The 24,266-nt window shown below is 41.9% G+C and overlaps 1 protein-coding gene across 4 annotated transcripts in view; it reads right to left on the reverse strand.

The window, feature by feature from the left end:
* The window catches only part of RACGAP1 (Rac GTPase activating protein 1), a 36,874-nt gene extending 15,613 nt beyond the window's left edge, over window positions 1–21,261 (reverse strand). Inside the window, exons 1-3 of one of the 4 annotated variants that reach the window (XM_079774998.1) lie at window positions 21,186–21,261; window positions 12,681–12,769; window positions 591–793 (exon numbers count right to left, since the gene is read on the reverse strand). In XM_079774998.1, coding sequence (XP_079631124.1) covers window positions 591–793; window positions 12,681–12,765 — 288 coding nt within the window. In that variant the 5' untranslated portion in view covers window positions 12,766–12,769; window positions 21,186–21,261. Of the gene's footprint in view, window positions 1–590; window positions 794–12,680; window positions 12,770–20,800; window positions 21,093–21,181 lie in introns of those variants that run through there. The other 3 variants (XM_079775001.1, XM_079775000.1, XM_079774999.1) reach the window with 3 other exon arrangements.
* Window positions 21,262–24,266: the final 3,005 nt, after the last annotated feature.

Below are 24,266 nucleotides of genomic sequence, written 5' to 3' on the forward strand. Positions count from 1 at the left end.
AGAGTTGTCTTACCTGTATCAAAGTACTAGCTATTGATATAAGGCTAAGGATATTCTGGGTGGCATGAGAGATGGCCAACTGTCTTGTGACAGACCAAGTATGCTAGGATTTCCCTGCCCTTCCCCCTAATTATAATTCTTTAAATTCTCATTTGAAATCTGTATATTAAGTAGTAGTTTCAAGTCAAAAAATGGAAGAAATTTTAAATTTCAAGCTATGGAGAACAGGGTTCTTAAGCTGCAGTTTCAGTTCCAATCACAGACAAATTGTCAATGGACAGGTTGCTTTTAGTTCTTTAATACAGAATAAGAAGCTGGGTATATCTGGCAAGTGGAAGCATTATCAGGCCCTGGCTGATAGCTCAGTTGGTCAGAGCATCATCCTGATATGCCAAGGTTGTGCATTCAATCCCTGGTCAGGGCACATATAAGAATCAACCAATGAATGCATAAGTAGAACATCAAATCCATGCTTCTCCACCTCACCTCCACTCCTCTCTCTCTAAAATATCCATTTAAAAAATACCAACATTATCAGATGCTTCCCCCTCCCCCAGTGTCACAGTACTAGCATAGAAAACAATACACACCAGCTTTTCACAGTCAGCCTCAGCTCGCTGTCTCCGTTTGATCTCTACATCCACCTGATTGCGTGCATGCTTCAGCTTAACATCCAGAGCACTACGCTCAGTCTCTGCTTTCATCAAAAGATCCTTGTATTTCCCCAGCTCTTGGTCTGTTCTCTGCCACTTTTTACGGAAATCCTCGAAGTCCTTTGCCAACTGGATGAATTCTAAAGAAATGAGAGAAAGTTTAATAATTCAAACGCCAAATGCTTGAATTATAAATGCTCTCATAAATGAGTCCTCTGGTTAGTTTTACTCCAAATACATAATTAAGAGCCCAGCTAAACTATGAGCAGCTGAAAACAACCAAGAGCAGATTCTGGATATATGTTCATCACTCTAGATGAGGGCTTTGTGGGGAGCAATTCCTGTTTCAGCAGGCCACTTACTCTGGCTTAGCCAGTAGCATCTGCTATGGAATAAGTAACTCATTAGTCACCTGGCTCCAGATGTAACACCAACACTGAAAGCTCCTGAACAGAAGGCAATCAAAGGGGGATACCTTTGGGGCAGCTGTCACACACCAGGACAGTTACAGCTATAAAACAAAAGTGGCCTCCTTTAGAGTCACTCATTGCTGTGCCAGAGAGATGTTAAACAGCAAATTCAAATGTACCTGTTGTAGTATGCTCCAGTAGATGTAGATTAATATTACAGATGTCTAAGCCTGCAATTCCATTCAGCTATATAATTATACAAATACTAAAGGCCTGGTGCATGAAATTTGTGCACTTGGGGGGGGGGGGGAGGGCCCTCAGCCCAGCCTGCACCCTCTCCAATCTGGGACCCCTCGATCCCTGCCAGCAGTCGAACATCCCTCTCACAATCCGGGACTGCTGGTTCCTAACCACTCGCCGGCCTGGCTGCCTGATAGCCCCCTAACCGCTCCCCTGCCGGCCTGATTGACACCGAACCGCTCCCCTGCCAGCATGATTGACACCTAACTGCTCCCCTGCCGGCCCGATCACCCCCAACTACCCTCCCCTGCAGGCCTGGTTTCCCCCGCAAATGCCCTCCCCTGCAGGTCTGGTTGCCCGCAACTGCCCTCCCCTGCTGGCCATCTTGTGACAATGTGGAGTGGCCATCTTATGACGATGTGGGGGCAGCCATCTTGTGACAACGTGGGGGTGGCCATCTGGTGATGCAAGGGCATGAGGGTCAATTTGCATATTACCTCTTTATTATATAGGATTGATTTGAAAGTAAAGAGCCAATTTGCTGTTTAACACTGCCTTGAAGGGTATATAAACATTCCAGTTAGAAAGATACAGAAAGAGAAGACCTACTAGGTTTGGGTGAGTCATTGATAGCAAATGTGGATTCTCTTCAAATGTCTGCAAAGACAGCACCACTTCCAAGGCAGCACACCTTAAAGCAAGAAAACCCTAGTGGCATTCATTCTTATCATCTGCTATCAGCAAAGACTTTTTTCCCCACAATGCCTTACTATTTCCAGTTAACCTCAATCTATCTCTAAGCATCACTTTTCACCAGTATCAATGGAGGAAGTTTCAAAGGTGTACATCTGTTAGTCAAACTAACCCAATTTACAGCTGAAACTAGGCCAAATTTACACAAGGAGAGCAGATTTTTTTGGTGCACTTTTCCTATTTGAATTTAACTTAAGAGCATAGAAACAATATAGTCTCCTTTTAAAATAATCTTAATAATTTGACTAAATTTCAAACTTGAAATTAAAATTAGGCTACCAATTCAATCTATAGAAATCAAGTCTTATATATAAGGAAACTATAGTTTTTAGCCAACAAAAGATTTTAGCAAAACAAGGTATTATGACCTAGTTATCTTAGACAATGCAAATAACAAGGACTATATATATATATATATATATATATATATATATATATATATATACACACACACACACACACACACACACACACATACACATACACACTAGGTGTACCAGTTAATTATAGTGGATTTGTAATAAAAAAAACACATGATAATTTCAAAAGAAACATCAAAAGTGCTTTATTCAAAGTAATGTCCATCGCTAGCTACACATTTTCCCCATCTTTCAGGTAATTTGTGGATACCGTCCCAATAGAACTTTTCTTGTTTTGAGGCAAATCATTCAGAGACCCAATTTTCCACTTCTTCATATGTTTTGAAGTGCTGATCAGAAAGTGCGTGTGCCATCGATCGGAACAAGTGGTAATCTGAAGGAGCAAGGTCTGGTGAATATAGGGGGTGGGTTAATACTTCCCAAGGTCTTTTAATGTGTCTTTAACGGGTTTTGAAGTGGGTGATGGTGTGTCATCATGAAGCAAAACTACTTTGCCGTGTCTTCTGGCACATTCTGGTCGTTTCATGATCAAAGCGTGGTTCAGCCCTAACCGGTTTGGCTCAGTGGATAGAGCGTCGGCCTGCGGACTGAAGGGTCCCAGGTTCCATTCTGGTCAAGGGCATGTACCTTGGTTGTGGGCACATCCCCAGTTGGGGGTGTGCAGGATGCAGCTGATTGATGTTTCTCTCTCATCGATGTTTCTAACTCTCTATCCCTCTCCCTTTCTCTCTGTAAAAAATCAATAAAATATATTTTTTAAAAAGCGTGGTTCAAATTGATTATTTGTTGTTGGTAGTGATCAGTATTAACGGTTTCACCCGGTTTTAGAAGCTCATAATACACCACACCTTCCTGATCCCACCAAACACAGAGCATTGTCTTCTTTCCGAAGCAATTTGACCTTGCAATCGATGTTGATGGTTGACCTGGATCAACCCATGATTTTGTGCATTTGGGATTCTCAAAATAAATCCACTTTACATCACCAGTCACAATTCAATGCAAAAAAGACTTTCTTTTGTGCCGTTGAAGCAACATTTTACTGATGACTTTTCGGTTTTCCATTTGTCTTTCGTTCAGTTGATGTGGCACCCATTTTCCTTCCTTTAAAATCTTTTCCATTGCTTGTAAACGATCAGAAATTGTTTGCTGAGCAACGTTTAATCTTTCTGCAAGTTGTTTTTGAGTTTGACATGCATCTTCATCCAATAATGCTTGTAATTGTTGGTCTTCAAACTTTTTCGGTTGACTTGGACATCCTTTGTCTCTCACATCAATCTCATCACCTTTAAAGCGTTTAAACCAGTGTTCACAAGTATCTTGAGATGGAGCATGTTCACCATAAACTTCCCGAAGTATACGATAACTCTTTCTTCAAAATAAAGTAATGAATTAAAACTTCCCATAAATGCTCTTTTCTTGGCACGAAATTTGACATTTTTAAGTGTAAAAATATCTATGATGTTAACACATTCAGAAAATTTGACATTATGAAGTTTTGAAGCTTGCTGTCAATACAAAATAGCATACATATCAAATCACATATATATCAACATATGTGTAACTCCATCTATTGAAAAAAATCTGCATTATTAACCGGTACACCTAGTATATGTATATATGCGTGCATATATATATATACATTATTACAATTCAAATAGTTTTAAAAGATACCCTGGTTTGGTTAACAGTTTGGAACATTACTAAGGGCTAATTTTCCTCCTTAATTTAAAAAACAACAATATATCCTTTTGTAAATTTAACAATTTCAACACTATAGATTTACAAAGAAGAAAATTGCCGAAACCGGTTTGGCTCAGTGGATAGAGCGATGGTCTGCGGACTGAAAGGTCCCAGGTTCGATTCCGGTCAAGGGAATGTACCTTGGTTGCGGGCACATCCCCAGTAGGAGGTGTGCAAGAGGCAGCTGGTCGATGTTTCTCTCTCATCGATGTTTCTAGCTCTCTATCCCTCTCCCTTCCTCTCTGTAAAAAATTAATAAAATATATTTTTTTTAAAAAAGAAGAAAATTAAAAAAACGAGCCCAGCCTGTATGGCTCAATGGTTGAGCATTGACCCAGGAACCAAGAAATCACTGATTCCCATGTCAGGGCACATGCCCGAGCGGCGGGCTCGATCCCCAGTAGGAGTGTGTGTAGGAGGCAGCTGATTGATGATGTTCCTCTCTCATCAATGTTTCTATCTCTCTATCCCTCTTCCTTCCTCTCTCTAAAAATCAATAAAAACTTATTTTAAAAAAACAACACACACAAAAAAAACCAAAGCTGGTTCTTAGCCATGTTCACTCCAGTAATCATTAAGTAGTACACTTATGATTTGTGTATTTTCCTGATGTATGTAATACTTCAATTTCAAAAAATAAAGAATAAGAAACACACTTTTCAACTACACAGTCTAAAAACTTTCTACCTCCATGCTGCAGTCAATTAAATGTTCCTAAATGTAGTTGTACATACACACACAAATATTTAAGAAATTGAAAAACAAATTGAGAACAAAAAGATTTTCATTTGACCTAATTTTGCTTATTTGTTTATTCTTTGGGATATTCCCTTTTTTTCTTTCTATAATTCTTTATTGTTGGAAGTATTTACATATGTCCCCTTTTGGGGGATATTCCTTAATAAGTCTTATTAAATTTAGGTTTTTAGCCCTAGCCAGTGTGGCTCTGTTGTTTGGGTGCTGGTTCAATTCAGGTCAGGACACATGCCCGGGTTGCAAGCTTGATCCCAGGTAGGAGACGTGCAGGAGGCAGCCATGTCAGTGTTTCACTCTCAACATAGATGTTTCTCTCTCCCTCGCCCTATCGCTCTCTCTAAAAATCAATTAAAATATTTTTAAAAATAAAAATAATGAAGTGATCAACCAAAGAACTTGTATGCATATATGCATAACCTATGGACACAGACAACAGGGTGGTAAAGGCCTGGGGAGGAGGGCGGAGCAGACTAGAAGGGGTCAATAGGGGAAAAACAGGGGACTTATGTAATACTAGAGGCCCGGTGCACAAAATTCATGAAGGGGGGGTGTCCCTCAACCCGGCCTGCACCCTCTCCAATCTGGGACCCCTAGGGGGATGTCTGCCAGTCGGACATCCCTCTCACAATCCGGGACCACTGGCTCCTAACCGCTTGCCTGCATGCCTGCCTGATTGCCCCTAACCGCTTCTGCCTGCCGACCTGATCGCCCCCTAACCGCTCCCCAGAGGGCCTGATTGACGCCTAACTGCTCCCCGTCGGCTTGATCGCCCCCAACTGCCCTCCCCTGCTGACCTGATCGCCCACAACTGCCCTCCCCTGCCGACCTGATGGCCCACAACTGTCCTCCCCTGCCGCGACCCGCCTCCTCTGCTGGGACCCGCCTCCTCCGCACTGCGCAGAGACACGGGACCCCCAGGCCTCACCATGTGGAGCGGACACCAGGCCCCGCCTCCACTGTGCATGCAGCCATCTTGTGATGACGTCACACAAGGGCGTCGTGCAAGGGCATGATGCCACCTAGGCTTTTATTATATAGGATTTCCAACAATAAAGATTTAAAAAATAAATATTAATAAAAATAAGTAATAAATTAATAAAATTTAGGTCTTAATTCTTGTTCATTGTTAGTTGGCATACATTATAGGTCTCACTGCAATGGAACTCCAAATAAAGTATCAATTAATTTCAAGGAAAAAGTTCCTATTTTAATAGTACAAATTATTAAATTACTAGTAATTCGCCCAAACCAGTTTGGCTCAGTGGATGGAGTGTCGGCCTGCAGACTGAAAGGTCCCAGGTTCGATTCTGGTCAAGGGCATGTACCTTGGTTGTGGGCACATCCCCAGTAGGGGGTGTGCAGGAGGCAGCTGGTCGATGTTTCTCTCTTATCGATGTTTCTAGCTTTCTATCCCTCTCCCTTCCTCTCTGTAAAAAATCAATAAAATATTTTTTTAAATTTTTTAAATAAAAATAAATTACTAGTAGTTCAACTTAGTTTGTTAGACCAACACCATAACATGTGGATACATGACTAAGTGATTACTTTTTTTTTTTAATCCTCACCTGAGGACATGCTTAGAGAGAGGAAGTGATTAGGGGGAGGAGAGAGAGAGAGAGAGAGCGAGAAAAACATCGATGTGAGAGAAATATCGATCAGCTGCCTTCCCTATACACCCCAACTGGGGGATTGAGCCCACAACCCAGGTATGTGCCTGACTAGGAATTGAAGCAGCAACCTTTTGGTGCACAGAACACTCAACCAACTGAGTCACTCCAGCCAGGCCAAGTTATTACTGTTAAGTACAATTCTGTTATAAACTAAGTTTGTTATAAAGGGTCAAAAAGGCCCTTTAGACCACAGACCAGGAAAAATTCTGATGTTGGAGATCAACAAACTTGGCCCCCTAGTTTGTGAATCACAATTCGACTTCATACCAGCCCGTCATGAAGTACATACACATTCAAATGATTAAATTCAAACTATCTCCTTAAAAAAAAAAACACACACAAGGACATATTAAATTCAATTAACAAAAAGGAGAAAGGAAAAGAGAAATTTCCATAAAACAAATTGAGGATAATCTTTGATTCATTAAAAAAAAAATTAGGGTTTGGTTCATAATTCAGCAAACAGATAAAAGCAATTCAGAAATCTTTTCTCAGTTCACCGCTCTTGGGACCTTTGTTATTGGGCCCTGTATCTTATCTACTGTCCTCAAAGCTGCTGCTGCTTCTTTTTTAAAAAATATATTTTTATTGATTTCAGAGAGGAAGGGAGAGGGAAGAAGAGATAGAAACATCAATGATGAGAAAGAATCATTGATTGGCTGCCTCTGGCACCCCCCTACTGGGGATCGAGCCCGCAACCCGGGCATGTGCCCTTGACTGGAATTGAACCTGGGACCCTTCAGTCCACAGGCCAACGCTCTATCCACTGAGCCAAACTGGTGAGGGCCTTTGAAGCTTCTTAAGGGCAATGACCCAGTGTCTCTTTTGCTCTTTTATCACTAGTGCCTAGCACTCTGCCTAATACATAATAGGCATTTAGTGTTAACTAAAATTTTTATTGGTAGTTCATCTCATGATAAAATTGAGTAACATGTAATGAACTAAAGCAGTCATATTATAGTGCAAAAAATTAAATTTTAAAAGCTATCAAGACTACATTATAAAATTTTCAAAAGCCTCCAATATTTAAATCAAAAAAGGGGGGATAGTAGAAGAATATCATGTAAGGAAAAATATCCTGTAAGTAAATTACATCTAGAAAATTTGTACTTTAGAAAATTAATTGTAATGCTAACAGCAAGACACCCATGAAAAACACACATGGTGTCAAAACAAGCCAGAGGAAAATCATTTGGGCAAAAAATGAAAAAGTATCCCAAGTCAAATTTATGGAAAATATTCCTTTGTTAACTTTTGGTCGAGAATGTGTTTGTATATTTTCAGAAGACAACTCTGAGACCATGTGGATTCCGGCAACAGAGAGGAATTGACAGGACTACTCCAGCCATGAAGACAGAGGAGAGGCAGTCCAGAGGTGGAAGACGCTGACGTCGCCTTGCCACGCTGGCGGTCAGCAGCTGTGCGTTGCTGCAGATTGCCTGGGACCAAACTGGAGAGGGTCGGACCTGCATTGCCACCATTTCCCCCCATCCAGAACTGAAATATCATTGCTGACATGTACACATAAGGAACTGTTTGACATTGAAATTGGGTCTCAAAAGAACTGATGGCCCAGAGAGAAACTCACTACGGACTGGTTCATTTGCCTTTCAGCATAGGCATTGTTACTTGTCTCATTTTCGGTTCTTATAAGTGTATTTCTAGTAGGACATGATCTCATTCATCTAGGGGAAATGATGAACAACATAGACTGATGAACAAGAACAGACCCAGAGACAAGGAGGCATGGATCAGACTATCGGACCTCAGAGGGAGGGTGGGGATAAAGGGGAGAGATCAACCAAAGGAATTGTGTGCATACATATGAGCCTAACCAGTGGTCAAGGACAACAGGGGGGTGGGGGCATGCAAGGGGAGGGCTGTGGGATGGCAATGGGGGTATGAAGACAAATATGTGACACCTTAATCAATAAAGAAATTTAAACCAAAAAAAAATAGGCATTTAAATATTGATTGAATGAATGAATGAATGAAGAATTGCTGTTCAGATCAAAGTTAAATTCCAGGGATCCAAGCCCACCTTACCAATCTAATCAAATTTACCTCCCAACGCACAACACCCTCTTTCTAACTAACCCAGTTTGTCCCTGTCCTCAGAACAGACCTATGCTCATTTCTGCCATCTCACTTGTGATGAAGCTATGCACTCCAAATGAAATGCCCTACCTACTCTTCTTTATGTACCCATTTTTCTAGTCCCATCTGCTCTCTGAGTCCTTTCCTAATTTGTTTGCTCCACAGTAAATTTTTCTCTACTTCCCACAAGCATATATTCTGATACTTGTACTGTCTTCATTTCATGAGAAAGAATCCTGTCTCTGAAACTTAAATACCATAATCTTCTTGAAGTCAGGTACCATATCACATACACTTCAGTATCACCTACTGTATAGCATAGCACAAACCTAGCATGGTATTGGAATACAATAGGTACCTAATAAACACTGTTATATTTATTCCTAATTTATACACCAACAAATCAAAAAATTCAGGCAGCCCGGCTGGTGTGGCTCAGTGGTTGAGTGTCAACCTATGAACCAGGGGGTCACATTCGATTCTCTGTCAGAGCACAAGCCCGGGTTGCGGGCTCAAACCCCAGCGTGGGGCATGCTGGAAGCAGCTGATCAATGATTCTCTCTCATCATTGATGTTTCTCTCTCGCCTTCTCCCTTCTCTGAAATCAATAAAATATATATTTTTTTAAAAATTCAGGCAGTTCATAATAAAATAAAGATAAAAATCATGGTGACTGGGGAAAACAAAGATAACAAAATACCTAGACCCGTGGTCAGCAAACTGCAGCTCGAGAGCCACATGGGGGTCTTTGGCCCCTTGAGTGTGGCTCTTCCACAAAATACCACGGCCTGGACGAGTATATTTTGAAGAAGTGGCGTTAGAAGAAGTTTAAGTTTAAAAAATTTGGCTCTCAAAAGAAATTTCAATCGTTGTACTGTTGATATTTGGCTCTGTTGACTAATGAGTTTGCCGACCACTGACCTAGGCCATTAAAGTCATTTTATTTGAATACTAGTGGCCCGGTGCACGAAATTCGTGCACGAGAGCGGGGTGTCCCTCAGCCCGGCCTGCACCCCCTCCCCTCCAATCTGGGACCCCTTGTGGGGTGTCTGACTGCCGACATCCCTCTCACAATCTGGGACTACTGGCTCCTAACTGCTCACCTGCCCGCCTGCCCAACTGGCCCTAACCACTCTGCTTGCCGGCCTGCTCGCCCCCAAATGCCCCCCCGCCAGCCTGATTACCCCCAACTGCCCCCCTGCCGGCCTGATCGTCCCCAACTGACCCCCACCTCCGCCAGCCTGCTTGATGGCTTACTCACTCCCAACTGCCCCCCACCTCCGCCAGCCTGCTTGCCAACTGCCCTCCTGCCGGCCTGCTCACCCCCAATGGCCCCTCCACACTGGCCTGATCACCCACAACTGCCCTCCCCTCTTGGCCCCTAACCACCTCTACCTCAGCCCCGCCACCATGGCTTTGTCCAGAAGAATGTCCGGAAGGTCTCCTGGAAGGTCTCCCAGTCTAATTAGCATGTTACCCTTTTATTAGTATAGATTAACCCTCACTCTGATCTTTCAATAACCTTGGACTTAGCTTAAAAAAAAAAAGACTATACAAAAAGGAGAAAGAAGAATGAAGTTATGATGAAACTCAAGAATAAAGAGTTGGGATACCTGGGCGTGGGAAGAATTCCTAGTGTCAAAGAAAAGGACAGAGACTAGGGTGGTTGCAGAAAAGAGATTCTAGAGTCTAGAAAACACTGAGCCACTTTAGTTGCTCAAAAGCCAACATTCCAAGTTAGGGATTTAAGAGGGAGACAAAACATACCTCTATTTTATAACAGAAATCAATGGGAAGGTATAAATTTGCTTATAAAATAAGGGTATCTGTAAAAATAAATACCTTGTATATTTTTGGTATAACTACTTCCAAAGTATTTTCACAACTAGTATCTCATTTTATCCCCAATCTTCACATAACTCCCACAAAGAAGACAGACATTTAAATTCATATTTTACAGATAGAGACACAGAAATAACCATTAAAAGTCAGCATAGTTATTGAGACTCCAAACCTCAGATTCCTCTCTCTGCCCCCACATCTACCAGCTGCCTCCTCCTAGAGATCTTAATTCTCACAATCTCTTCTACCCGTTTCCCCTTATTTCCATCTTCACACTATCCCAGTTAGGACTCCCGTTGCCTCTTTCCTGAACAATGGCAACCATGTCTTATCATTCTCCCAGCCTCCACCTCTAAGGCAGCCTCCACCTCTGCCGGGTAATCTTCCAAAAGTACAGCTCTGAGTATATCACTCCCCCTTACTCCTATTCCCCTCAACCCCACACCCTCTTGCCTCCATTCAGGCTATTCCCCTGACCTAAATGCCCTATTTCATCTCTGTCTGTTGGGATCCTACCCTACATCTAAGGGTCAACTCAAACCCTACTTTTCTCCATTATGCCCTTTAGTCACCTCTTTCCCTCAACTCAACAGGTGCTAGAGGTTGTGATAGGTTCTCACTAAATATTTGCTGAATTTTAAGATCTATTCAATACTCCTCCCCACTAGACTCCAAAGTTATCCATCTTCTGAGATGATGTGATCTCAAAAAGAAGCCTAATTAGTATGCCATCATGGTTACTGAGCTGGTACCAGATGATAGGGTCGTGTAACAGCTATTAAAGAGAGAAAATAGAATACTGTTTTGAAAGGCCTGTAAGTGGATAAGAGCTATTAAAAACATCAATCAAATTGAAGTAAATATTGAATGGCATAAGCAGATGCCATTACTAAATACAGTAGGGGTTGTTTTTTTTTTAAGTTTAAGACATAGTTCTTACATTACTTTTTAGCAACGAGGCTGACTTAAGAGAAACACTAAGTTAAGTATTAATAAAAATCTGAAATAGGAGAGGATGGCAACACAAAGAGAAGCTGGTATAGACTATTTCCAGATCACTTAAGCCTGTGCTACCAGCCCCACCTTCCTTTCTCACTAATCTACTTCACAGATGATTGTTTTATTACCACCTCCTTTTTCTCCCTAGCTCTCTACCCAATCTCAATCCTTTATTACTAAACATCAAATACATGAAGTAGGTAAAAGCAGATGAATAATTACTCCAAAAAGATGTTATAACATTTTTCTCTTCTCCAACTGAAAATGTTCTTTAGAACACAGGGAAAGCCCAGGATAAAAAATGTAGATAACTACTCTCTAAAGAAAAAAGCAACAGCCTTGAAAATTCAGATTTTGCCCAGTTCATGGTACAAAAATGAAATTGGCAACTACTTAGTGGGAAAAAAATCTGTATAAACCCATTTAATAACTACAGAAAACATGACCATCCTATCTAATAAAAGATTAATATGCAAATTGACCATCACTACAACACACAAGATGGCCACCCCCATATGGTCAAATATGGCTGCCCCAATGTGGAAACAAGATGGCCACCACAAAATGGCCAGCAGGGGAGGGCAGTTGTGGGCGATCAGGCCTGCAAGGGAGGGCAATTGGGAGGGACCAGGCCTGCAAGGGAGGGCAGTTGGGGGCAATCAGGCCTACAAGGGAGGGCAGTTGGGGGGGACCAGGCCTGTAGGGGAGGGCAGTTGGGGGCGACCAGGCCTGCAAGGGAGGACAGTTGTGGGTGATCAGGACTGTAAAGGAGGGCAGTTGGGGGGGGACCAGGCCTGCAGGGGAGGGCAGTTGGGGGTGACCGGGCCAGCAGGGGAGAGCAGTTGGGTGGGGGACCAGGCCTGCAAGGGAGGGCAGTCGGACATCCCTAGAGGGGGATTGAAGAGGGTGCAGGCTGGGCTGAAGGGACCCCCCGCCCCCTTGCACAAATTTCATGCATGGGGCCTCTAGTTTAGAATAAGTGTCCATTAAGCTTTAACCATGGATAAATGACCATCACTTTATTTTAGGAAACCCAAATAAAAAACAAGTTTCAGATTGGAATGTACTTCAGCTCTGTAGAAAACCCAAGTCTGAAATGTTTTCTCTCTTCACACAGGCCAGCTCAGAATGACTTACGGAGTTCATTTCCTTCACTGAGAATCTCCACCCGGCGTACAAGCTGCTCAAACAGATTCCGCAAATTCAGCATCGTAGTATCCATCTTTCTGCCAAGAAATCAAATATACATTAGGGGTCCTGCCTTCTCCCCCAGACAAAAGATTCAGTCGCAATCCAGTACAGTCATCAGTGACTAACATCTGGTCTCTTCCATTTGTAGCTACCATTATAAGAATCACAAGTCAACAATTTGTGTAATCCTTATTATAAAAACAAAGTTGGAATGTTTAATACTCATTTGAAAATTAGAAAAGCATTTCAGACCTCTGATTATAATACCCTCTTCCTGCCTACTGCTTTTCCTCCACTCTGCAATCACTACAGAACTGAGAGGAAAGCAATTAGGGACAAGCATGTCCACTGATCACTAGGTGACCAAATACAAAATGTGGTTCTTAGTCAAGCATACTGATTAATAACACTTCTACCACTTTAATCCTTCTGGACACTTAAGACCTTCAAGATAACTTAAAGGTTTATTTTTAATTTCATTTTTAGCTAGTACCCCTGTTGCATCTGCCTTTTAAAATGCAGGACATGGTCAGCACATTTCCTACCAACAGCACAGATGACGTCACACAAGTGATTAAGTGGGGAAATCGCCAGCTCAGCAGCACAAGAATTATTTCTGTAATGCAGGGCTCTCTGCTAGACTGCGTGCAGGAACTATGTCTAATAAATTTATACTAAGTATAGGCAAAGGCTTATGTTATACCACATTCTGGCATCAAGGAGACAATACACCACCTTCACAGATAGAAGGGCAAAGGAAAAATCATTTGCTACTGTGTTCTGTATAGTGAATTTCAAGCTTGGTATTTCCCCCAAAGACCTGCTGATATTACATTAAAAATGGTGTACTTACTAGCAGTTTTGCTCCAAATAGACTTTAACTGGGAACACTTTGAGAAAATAAGCTCTTCATTTAACAGTCAAGAAAGAAAGATAACAACTAGATATTACATAAACTATCAAGAAAATTAAAAAAATTAAATTCATATAAAAGCTGAACATCTAAAGAAATACCATTAAAGGATTATTCTTATGTTTCAACATTCTAGTCCAGGTCCTTATTTCATACTCTAAATAAAATTTGACGAACTCTTTTATGAAGGTTTAGTGATTTTATAATGTTTATAAGATTATGCCATATGCTATGAGGGCAAAAAGAAAAAGAAAACCACAAAAAACAAAAGAATATATAAAGATATTTTCTATTAAATGCTACAGAATTAATCATTTGTATGATGATTGCTCTAATAGCAAAAAAAGCTTTCAATTCCAAGCTTGGATGCAATATATACCTGAACTAGGGCCGGAAACCAAGATTTTCAAATGGCAATGTATCTGTTCCAAGCTACATGAACACAGCTAGCTGCTAAGCAACCAGACCAACAAATTTATTACAAAGATCTTTCTCTAAACTAAGAACAAAACTAAAATAATAGCATTGAAACTGGCAGGAAGATATCTGGAAGTTATGGAGAAGCCCATGGATTTAACAATATGACAAAGCAGGCAAATACATTCAAATGCTATGGGAAAGAAGCAAGAATAGGGCATTCAAGACCCTACTCAAATGATTTCCTTTGGCTCCCTGTGAAAATGGAAGATACTGATCACTTTTAATATGGGATATTGACTTCTATCATTTCAGCATTCATCTGTATTATTCTGAGACTATAAGCTCAGACCTAGGAAAACTGACCAAGAATGCAAAAAAAGGAGTATTTCACAGTGCAACTAGGGTACTAAAAACTAGTTGTTAACATTTTTTTTTTCCAGGAAGTTTTTATGTCTTAAATGGCAATACAATAACCTGATCCTTTGCCCCTTTATAAGAAATCATCACATTTTCTCAAGTTCCTCTAGTCCATTATTCTTCTTTTCTATGTTTTTTTGTGCATACCACTTCCTAGAGCAAGGGTTTAGGGGAGGTACTCTCTTGAAAACACAACCTGCTTCCTGAAAAATCTAAGAACACAGAGAACCTACCTGGGGACATCTCATCATAGTAACTGTTATCTCATATACTAGTAACTACCTCAATCTACATTGTTCTCCTAATATGATGCCTAGTGCCTAGAAACTAGCTATATAACTGAACTTCCAGTGCTGTATTGTAAAACGGAAGAGGTAACCCTAACTCTGTCAGACCATTAGTCTCCAGATTTAGAATTTTAGTTTTACAAATAGTTTGATTATGGATTTTTCTCTATTCTTCTCTCTCAACACCAGACATTCCTTTAGTTCAGAGGTTCTCAACCTTTCTAATGCCGTGACCCTTTAATACAGTTCCTCATGTTGTGGTGACCCCCAACCATAAAATTATTTTCGTTGCCACTTCATAACTGTAATTTTGCTACTGTTATGAATCGTAATGTAAATATCTGTGTTTTCCGATGGTCTTAGGCGACCCTGCTAGCGGTTCTCAACCTGTGGGTCGTGACCCACAGGTTGAGAACCACTGCTTTAGTTCAATCCTCCAACCTCTCAAAAAATGTATCAAACTATTCCACTTTAATCATTACATCTCTACAGACTACTCACTCATTTATCTCACCAGCCCTACCCTCTCTCCTAATGCCAACTCAGCAGCTCTCAATTTGCTTGGGATGCACCAGATGCTGGACTTGATGCTGAGATATTACCCAATCTTATCCCCTCATATACATAAAGTTAAAAAAAAAAAGTTACATTACAGTAAGCTAAGGTTACTGAAGAAAAAAAATTTATAAATTTACTGTAGCCCAGTGTTTATAAAGTCTACAGTAGTGTATAGTAATGTCCTAGGCCCTCACATTCACCCACTCACTGACTCACCCAGAGCAACTTCCAGTTCTGCAAGCCCCATTCATGATAAGTGCCCTATATGGGTGTACCATTTTTATCTTTCACACCACATTTTTACTGTTACCTTTTCTGTTTAGATATACATATATTTACCATTGTGTTACAATTGCCTACAGTATTCAGTACAGATCATGTGGTATAGGCTTAACTTTATTATCAATTACCTATCCACTGACCTACCCTACCCTACTGACTCCCAATTTTGATTCCTTATTTTTATCATTCTCCCACTCACTCAGTTCCAAATCTCAGAATCACCTAAAGTTAGTCCCTTTCTTATAAGTATAATCACCAAACCTGTGCATTCTTCTCTCATGTGTATTATAACCATCCCCTCATCACATGCAGGTCATCATCACTCACTTCACCTGATCTTTCCCCCACTGCTTTACTTAATTGGCACTCAGACACATATACCTTGCACTCTAGCATGTATGTACCATACCAGGTAAACTGTAAATTCGAGAACAGAAACCTTACATTTGGCACTATTGTACATACAAACACTCAGTATTTAAAAATATTTGACAAAAGTCAGATAACACACACACACACACACACACACACACACACACACACACACACACATCCAGTCATCACTCTATTGTCAAAAGAATTTCCATTCTACGTGAACATCAATGTATAATCTAGATTTTTTTTTTTTAATGTTAAAAGGGAGCAGGGCAGAGCCCTGGTATAAAGTCTTAGTTCTTCTATTTATCAGTAGTATAACTTTAGGTGAGTCACTTAATTTATGAGACATATCTATAAATAGGAACAATAATACATGTTCTAGTTACCTCACAGAATATTATCAATTAATGTAGTTAAAAGTTTTATAATGTATAGCCCAAGCAGTGTGGCTCAGTGGTTGAGCATCAACCTATGAACCAGTAGGTCAGGGCATATACCCGGGTTACGGGCTGGATCCCCAGTGGAAGGTATGCAGGAGGCAGCTGATCAATGATTCTCTCTCATCATTGATGTTTCCATCTCCTCTCCTTCTCCCTTCCTCTCTGAAATTAATAAAAATAAATAAAAGTTGTATAATGTATAAATTGAATCTTATCATAAAAATACATGGTGTTATTATAGTGGATATGAAATTTTTGTTTTTGCTTTGGTCTGACAGTTGTTATTTACACTATAGTGATTACAAAATTATAGCTGGACCCCAGACCAAGAAGAATGGGGGATAGCAAAGTCTGACCAGTTCTAGGCTCGTTTTTAAACAAGCTGTTCTAAATGAGGCTTATAGTGTCTAAGAGTTAGTTTTTCCTCTAACATAGGTTTATTTAGGATAATAATAAAATAAAAAAAACAGAACTAGGAAAATATAATCCTCTTTTCTTTATTTTTTTAAAATATATTTTACTAGAGGCCCAGTGCATGATTGAATCATGCACGTGTAGAGTCCCCTACACGCTTTCGCTTTTGATCACGGGGGAGCTGGGTGCCTGTCCGCTGGTGCACCAGGCCTTTCAGAAGCCTCCGGAGGCTTCTGAAAGGCCTGGTGCCTGAGCGGACAGGCACCCAGCTCCCATGCTTTTGCTTTTGATCGCTGGTGCACCAGGCCTTACAGAAGCCTTCAGCGCGGCAGAGGCTTCTGAAAGGCCTGGTGCCCGAGTGGACAGGCACCCAGCTCCCACGCTTTTGCTTTCGATCGCAGGGGAGCTGGGTGCCTATCCGCTGGTGCACCAGGCCTTTCAGAAGCCTCCGGCGCGGCGAAGGCTTCTGAAAGGCCTGGTGCCTGAGCGGACAGGCACCCAGCTCCCCCGCTTTTGATGGTCCACAGTGGGATGTGAGCTCGCTGCCTCAGAGGCCCCTTCTGTGCCGCAGCACAGCCATGGCGCAGACGCTGAGCTCGAGCCGCCGCTGGCGAGGCGAGCTCAGCGTCCCGCCGGCCCAATCGGCCACCCCGGCCACCCCAAGTCCCGCCCCCCCCGTGCCTCCTGGCCAATCGTGGGCATAGCGAAGGTACGGTCAATTTGCATATTTGTCTATTATTAGGTAGGATTGATTTTTTACAGAGAGGAAGAGAGAGGGATAGAGAGTTAGAAACATCGATGAGAGAGAAACATTGATCAGCTGCCTCTTGCACACCCCCTAAGGGGATGTGCCGGCAACCAAGGTACATGCCCTTGACCAGAATCAAACCTGGGACCCTTGAGTCCACGGGCCGACGCTCTATCCACTGAGCCAAACCGGTTTCGGCAATCCTCTTTTCTTTAGACACTAGGGGACCATCATTCACTTTTACTAATGTTCTATAGAAGTGACTCTCAGGAATTAAAAACTTTTATAGAGGACTAAATATCTTTTTGCATCAGTTCTAACTGTGATATCGCAGCCAAATTGTAACTTGAAAAGTTAAAAATTACTCATCCTATTCAATGTCCATTGAAAATGGCTTAATTTTCCTCCTGGGTCACATTTTCACCCTCATGAGTACTTCTTTATTTCTCCCCCTTTATTATTTAGCTCCATAGCTATGAGATACACTAATGTGAAAGGAAACAAAAACAATGTCATATTGTAGTACATTGCTTTGCAGCTGTACAACAGCTGTCACTTTTCACTACAGAGGCGGCTGCCTTTTGGGAAAGCTGAAATGATCCCTGTGTGGAGCAAGGAAATCCGTTTGTAGAGCACTTTAAGCAAAAAGGTGCTAGAAAATCTCAGCTGTTATTGATGAGAAGCCCCAGAGGTGGAGAAGTCATTGTTACAGATTCCCAATCTGTGAGTATCCCTAAGGGAGCAATTTTGCATCACCGGGAAAGAGTCTCAGCTTGATGTGATTGCCTTGAGTCCCCAATTTAATTTCAATCACCCAGCCAAGAGACAGACATCGTCTGTCCTTCAGAATAACAGACTACTACAGATCTTTACTGCAGAGTATCCTGGGAAAGTCTCTATCCTCTTCTTCCTCCCCCTACAAATAACATTATTAAGAGACCTATACATCATGTGTTTTAGATGCATCAAGGGTGTTAAATATTGTAAGCCAAAGCAATGGAAGATTGCCTGAATTTTTCAGGAAGAGTTTTAATGAAAAACATTCTCACAAACATTACTAAATCTGGAGATCCCCAAGAAATCAACAGTATAGGTTCTCTGCTGCCAAGGAAAACCATTCCCCCAAGACAGTCTCAATACTATAGAATTCTTCTATATGAAAGCATTTCTTTTCCCCAAATGTCCAGTTTCTGCTTCACCATATCAAAAGCCTCTATATAGCCCGGCCAGCATAGCTCAGTGGTTGAGCGTCAACCTATGAACCAGGAGGTCATGGTTCCATTCCCAGTCAGGGCACATGCCCAGGTAGCAAGCTCGATTCCCAGTAGGGGGCCTGCGGGAGGCAGCCCATCAATGATTCTCTCTCATCACTGATATTTCTCTCTCCCTTCCTCTCTGAAATCAATAAAAAAATATGTGTTTTTTAAAAGCCTCTATTCAACTGGCAGGCAGAAGGAATATCTTGAAAACAAATGTTTTTATGAGCAAATCAATTGCACAATAGACCATCTTCAGGCCAACATGAATGAAAACCAAAGAAAGGGATGAGTTGAATTATTTTTCAGAAATTACCAGTACAATATATTAAGTTCTCCTTTTTTTCTTCTGTGAATTCCCTTTATGAAGTGCTCCATTCTTCAACACCTAGTATAAGTCTTATCAATTCACCAAAGCATTCCCTAACCATTTCAGTCCAAAATGATCTCTTCTTTATCTACAATATTTATTTAGCAAATATAAAACATTGCCTCATATTGTTAATTTTCTATGTTCAAAATTTTTAATTTTTAATAGTGAAACTAAAGCCTTACCACCCTAACTATATGTACCTCCTTATCTAATCTTTGCCCATTATGCTCAAATTTATTTCATAAAAATTACAATCACAGATAGTACATAATTTTGTTTTGCTTTTTTTCCTACCAGGTTTCCATTAAGTTCCAAAAAGTTGATGAACAATTATTTGTTTAGCCGTTCTCTTCTTTGGACGTTTAGGTAATTTCCAGTTTTCAGTTACATCTGCCTGGAACTTCTTGCAGTCACTCCCTTACCTCCTTCAAGTGTTTATTCAAACATCCTTTTCTCAGTGAGGACTTTCCTAGCCACCCTATTTTATTCCTCACCCAAAGATATGTTTTCTTAACTGATTTTTTTTAAAAAATGTGTTTTTATTGATTTCAGAGGGAGGAAGGGAGAGGGAGAGATAGAAACATCAATGATGAGAGAGAATTATTGATCGGCTGCCCCCTATTGGGGATCTGCCCAGGAATCTGACGTGAGCTCCCAGTTCATATGTCAACAGTCAACCACTGAGGCACGGCGGCTGGGCTTAATTGATTTTGATTGGTTGCCTCCTGTTTGCACCCCAACTAGGGATCGAACCCCGGGAATCAAACCCACAACCTTTTGGTGTTTGGGACGATACTCCAAACAATTAAACCACACGGCCAGGGCCAGCCACCCTATTTTAAACTGCAGGCTTCCCCTCCAACACGTTTCTGCTTTATTTTGCTCCAAAAGCACTTATCCCCATCTAACAACATACATATACATATTAACTTATTTATTTGGCTTATTGTCTGTCTCCCCAGGAGTTTAAGTTCCAAGAAAGCAGAGATTTTTGTCTGTTTTGTTCATGGTGGAGCCCCTGGTGTCCAGAACAGTACCTGACACTTGGCAAATGAGTAATAAATATTCATTGAAGGAATGACTTGAATATCCCACGGACAGTGTTTTTCTTCAGGTGGCCGTGTTCCTTGGGTTTCCAAGGCTGGGATTACTATATCAGAGAGTAAAAACCTCTTGTGGCTCTTGATAAATATTGCCAAAGTATTTTCTAAAAGGGCTGTACTAATACACATTACTTTCAACAGTGTACAAGCCTACTAGATTCACCACAGTTATCTTTTTAAGTTCTATCACCCCCAAATAAACTGCAAGCTCCTTTAAAACCAAGACTGTCTTTTACCTACATTTTGCACTTAATATTGTTGAATGATTAAGCTATAGGAGAATGATAATGACATTTCTTAAAAAAAAAAAAAAAAAAAAAAAAGGCTTATCTTCCCACCCACCCCACGTTCCGCCTACGAATGAAATCCTATGGAGAGGAATGTACGTGAAAGAATAAACGTAAGGCCTCGCTGTTACTAAGACTAAGAATTAATTAGGGTGGGAAGGGCAAGAAGTCACTGCCGACGCCAGCTTACCTGGACGCCCCAGGGAAAGGCACTCCCCGCTCAGCCGCCGCGGCCTCCCACACCAGGGTCCTTGCCTCGGAAAGGATGGGGGTGCTACCCCCAAAACTCCAAAACTCTTATCTAGGTGGCAGCCACACCCTGGAGGTGGCGCTTGCCTTGTTCAAGCCACCACCTTGACAAAAAGACGCCCCGGCTTTCTACAGAACGCGGCGCCAGGAGCGAAGCCTCCCCCCGCCTCCCCAGCCGCCACCCTTTCAGGCCGCTCCGGCTGCCGGCCCGGCCGGAGTCCCAGCGGAGGGGCTGTGGGCGCCGCCTTCTCACCGGCACCGGCGGCGGCCACGGCTCACCACTGCCGACGCCCTCCCTCCTGCCACAAACCCAGCGCCGTACCGACCTCTCCTCGCAGACCCCAAGCCCACTCAGCCGGGTCGCTGGGCCCCACCTGGGCGGCCTTCCGCTTCCCTCGGCGCCGCACCCAACGGCAGAGCAGCACCGCGCCGCCGGCTCTAGTTTGAAATCCGGCACCAACCAATCACAGAGACATTTATTCCTCCCGCGCTGGCCCTCGACGCTGCAACGCATGCGCAGCAGGGCCGCGGAGGGGCGGGGACAGATTTAAGCATGCGCATTCTCATAGAGAGAAGCCAACGGCAGCCATTTTTACTAAGGTCAACAGTTTCAGTTTTCCCCTTCTGCACCCCATGCCCGCCCCGACCCCCCCCACCCCCCCCCAAGCCCTCTCCTAAAGCCATTTAGGATACCATGTTGACTAAGGGCAAGTGATAGTTATTGAGTACAATTTTTTAAAAATATTTTTTTATTGATTTCAGAGAGATAGGGAGAAGGAGAGAGCAATAGATCAATGATGAGAAAGAATCATTGATTGGCTGCCCCCACACTGGGGGTTGAGCCAGCAACCCCGGCAAGTGTCCTGACTGGGAATCAAACCGTGACCTCCTGGTTCACAGGTGGAAGCTCAATCACTGAGCCATGCCCGTGGGGCTACAAAAAATTTTTTGTTGTTGAAAGTATTACTTATGTCCTCTTTTCCCCCATTGACCCCTTCTAGCCCACCTCCCCCTCCCCCCCCCCCCTTGAGTATAAATTCTTGGCCTCACTGTTTACTCCAGGCAGGGACAGGATTTTTAGAAACTATCAACTTAGTGTTGGGTCTGGCTGTTGAAGAGGTAGAAATCTGGAAGGAGATATAACAGTAGTCATTAGCAACCATATTTATTGATCTATATAATACCTTCATTTATTCATGTATTCATACAGGTTTTAATTTGACATCCATTTATTAAGTGTACCGAATTCATAACGAGCACTCTAGTAGCAAGGAATTGGGAAAATAAAGATGATATGATCTCTGCTTTCCAGTAACCACCAATGAAGGAGACAGCTCAGGTTAACAAAAATATATACAAAGTGAAAGTGCTATAATTCCATTCAATAAACGTTCATTTTGAACTTGGCATTGGGCTAGTATGGGGCTTTCATACTTTCTTTTCTTCCATGACCCACGGTAAGAAATACATTACAACCAAGTACCACAGAACTCTGCTTATCCTGTACTCTGAACTTTCTATTCTCTTTTTCTCTCCCATTTCAGTTGTCCCTACTTCATTGAGTTTATTAGTCAATATGATTGGCTACCCACAATTGGAGAAAATACTGGTTACAGCTTAGAAAGAGCAGTGTGCTTTAGTGGAAAGATTACAGATTTTATAACCAGAAAGCTTGATTCCATGCAAACAAATACTGATGGAGCACTTTTGCGTGGCAAGCATGCCACTGAACCATCTACATTATCACTCTTTCCCCCTCTGTTCTTCACTTCCTGCAACTATAAAACAGAAATAATAGTACCATCCCTATCGCGCAGGTGTTTTCCCAGATAAAACAAGAGACTGTATAAAACATAATTAAAGCCTCATCGGTTTGGTTCAGTGGATAGAGCATCGGCCTGCAGACTGAAGGGTCCCAGGTTCAATTCCAGTCAAGGGCACATGACTGTGGTTGTGGGCTCGATCCCTAGTAGGGGCATGCAGGAGGCAGCTGATCAATGATTCCCTCTCATCATTGATGTTTTTATCTCTCTCTCCCTCTCTTTTCCTCTCTGAAATCAATAAAAATACATTTTTGCAGAAACCGGTTTGGCTCAGGGAATAGAGCGTTGGTCTGCAGACTGAAGGGTCCCAGGTTCGATTCCAGTCAAGGGCATGTATCTTGGTTGTGGGCACATCCCCAGTGGGGGGGGTGTAGGAGGCAGCTGATCGATGTTTCTCTCTCATCGATGTTTCTAACTCTCTATCCCTCTCCCTTCCTCTCTGTAAAAAATCAATAAAAAATATATTTTAAAAAATAAAAATACATTTTTAAAAACATAATTAAAATTTATACTTTGTAAATTGCAATACAGATTGTTATTGTTATTATTAGGAAAGAGATGAAGAAAAGAAAATATTAGCTGTACATATATTATCCCATTTAAACTTCCCAACAACCCTTTCAGGTCAAAAGGACTCGATTGCATTAGCCTGTGTCCCCTTAGGTACCTATAGTAATACAATGAAATAAGCACTAGGACTAAATTGTGTAAAGTGCTTTAGAAGCACAGATGAGGAAGCATTTAATCCTATCTTGGAAGTGGGACTGTTAGAAAAGCCTACAGAGACTTGATATCTGAGCTGGTCTTGATGTGTGAATAGGAATTTACCAGATAGAAAGAGGTGGCAAATTCCTGGCAACAGGGAAGATCGTGTGACCTCTCAGGAATAAATCACGTGTATATTTAATAAATATACAAGCAGCCCTGGCCTGTTTTTCTCAGTGGTTAGAGCATTGGCCAGAGGACCAAAGAGTCTCGGGTTCGATTCCCGGTTAAGGGCACATACCTGGGTTACAGGTTTGATCCCCAGTCCCAGTCAGGGAAACCAATTGATGTGTGTCTCTCTCTCATCTCTCACATTAGTGTTTCTCCCCCCCCCCCCCGCCCCCTTCCACTCTCTCTAAAAATCAATGGAGCCCTAGCTGGTTTGGCTCAGTGGATAGAGCATTGGCCTGCGGACTGAAGGGTCCCGGGTTCGATTCTGGTCAAGGGCACATGCCTGGGCTCAATCCCAGGTAGGGGTTGTGCAGGAGGCAGCTAACCAATGGTTCTCATCATTGATGTTTCTATCTCTCTCCCCCTCTCCCTTCCTCTCTGAAATCAACAAAATATATTTTTAAAAAATCAATGGAAAAATATCCTTGGGTAAGGATTAACAAATAAATGAAACAAATATACAGGCAAACCATTTACGAAGGTTTAGGGCTATGAAGGGACATTTACCTCAATATGCAAGTGACAAGCAAAATAAGCCAATCAGAGAAAGCTCAGTATTACATGATCTCACTCATATATGGAGTTTAATGAACAAAATAAACTGATAACAAAATAGATCCAGAGACATAAAAGCATGAAACAGAGGGA

The sequence above is a fragment of the Cnephaeus nilssonii genome (assembly GCF_951640355.1).
Source record: "Cnephaeus nilssonii genome assembly, chromosome: 6".
NCBI classification, from domain to species: Eukaryota; Metazoa; Chordata; class Mammalia; order Chiroptera; family Vespertilionidae; genus Cnephaeus; species Cnephaeus nilssonii.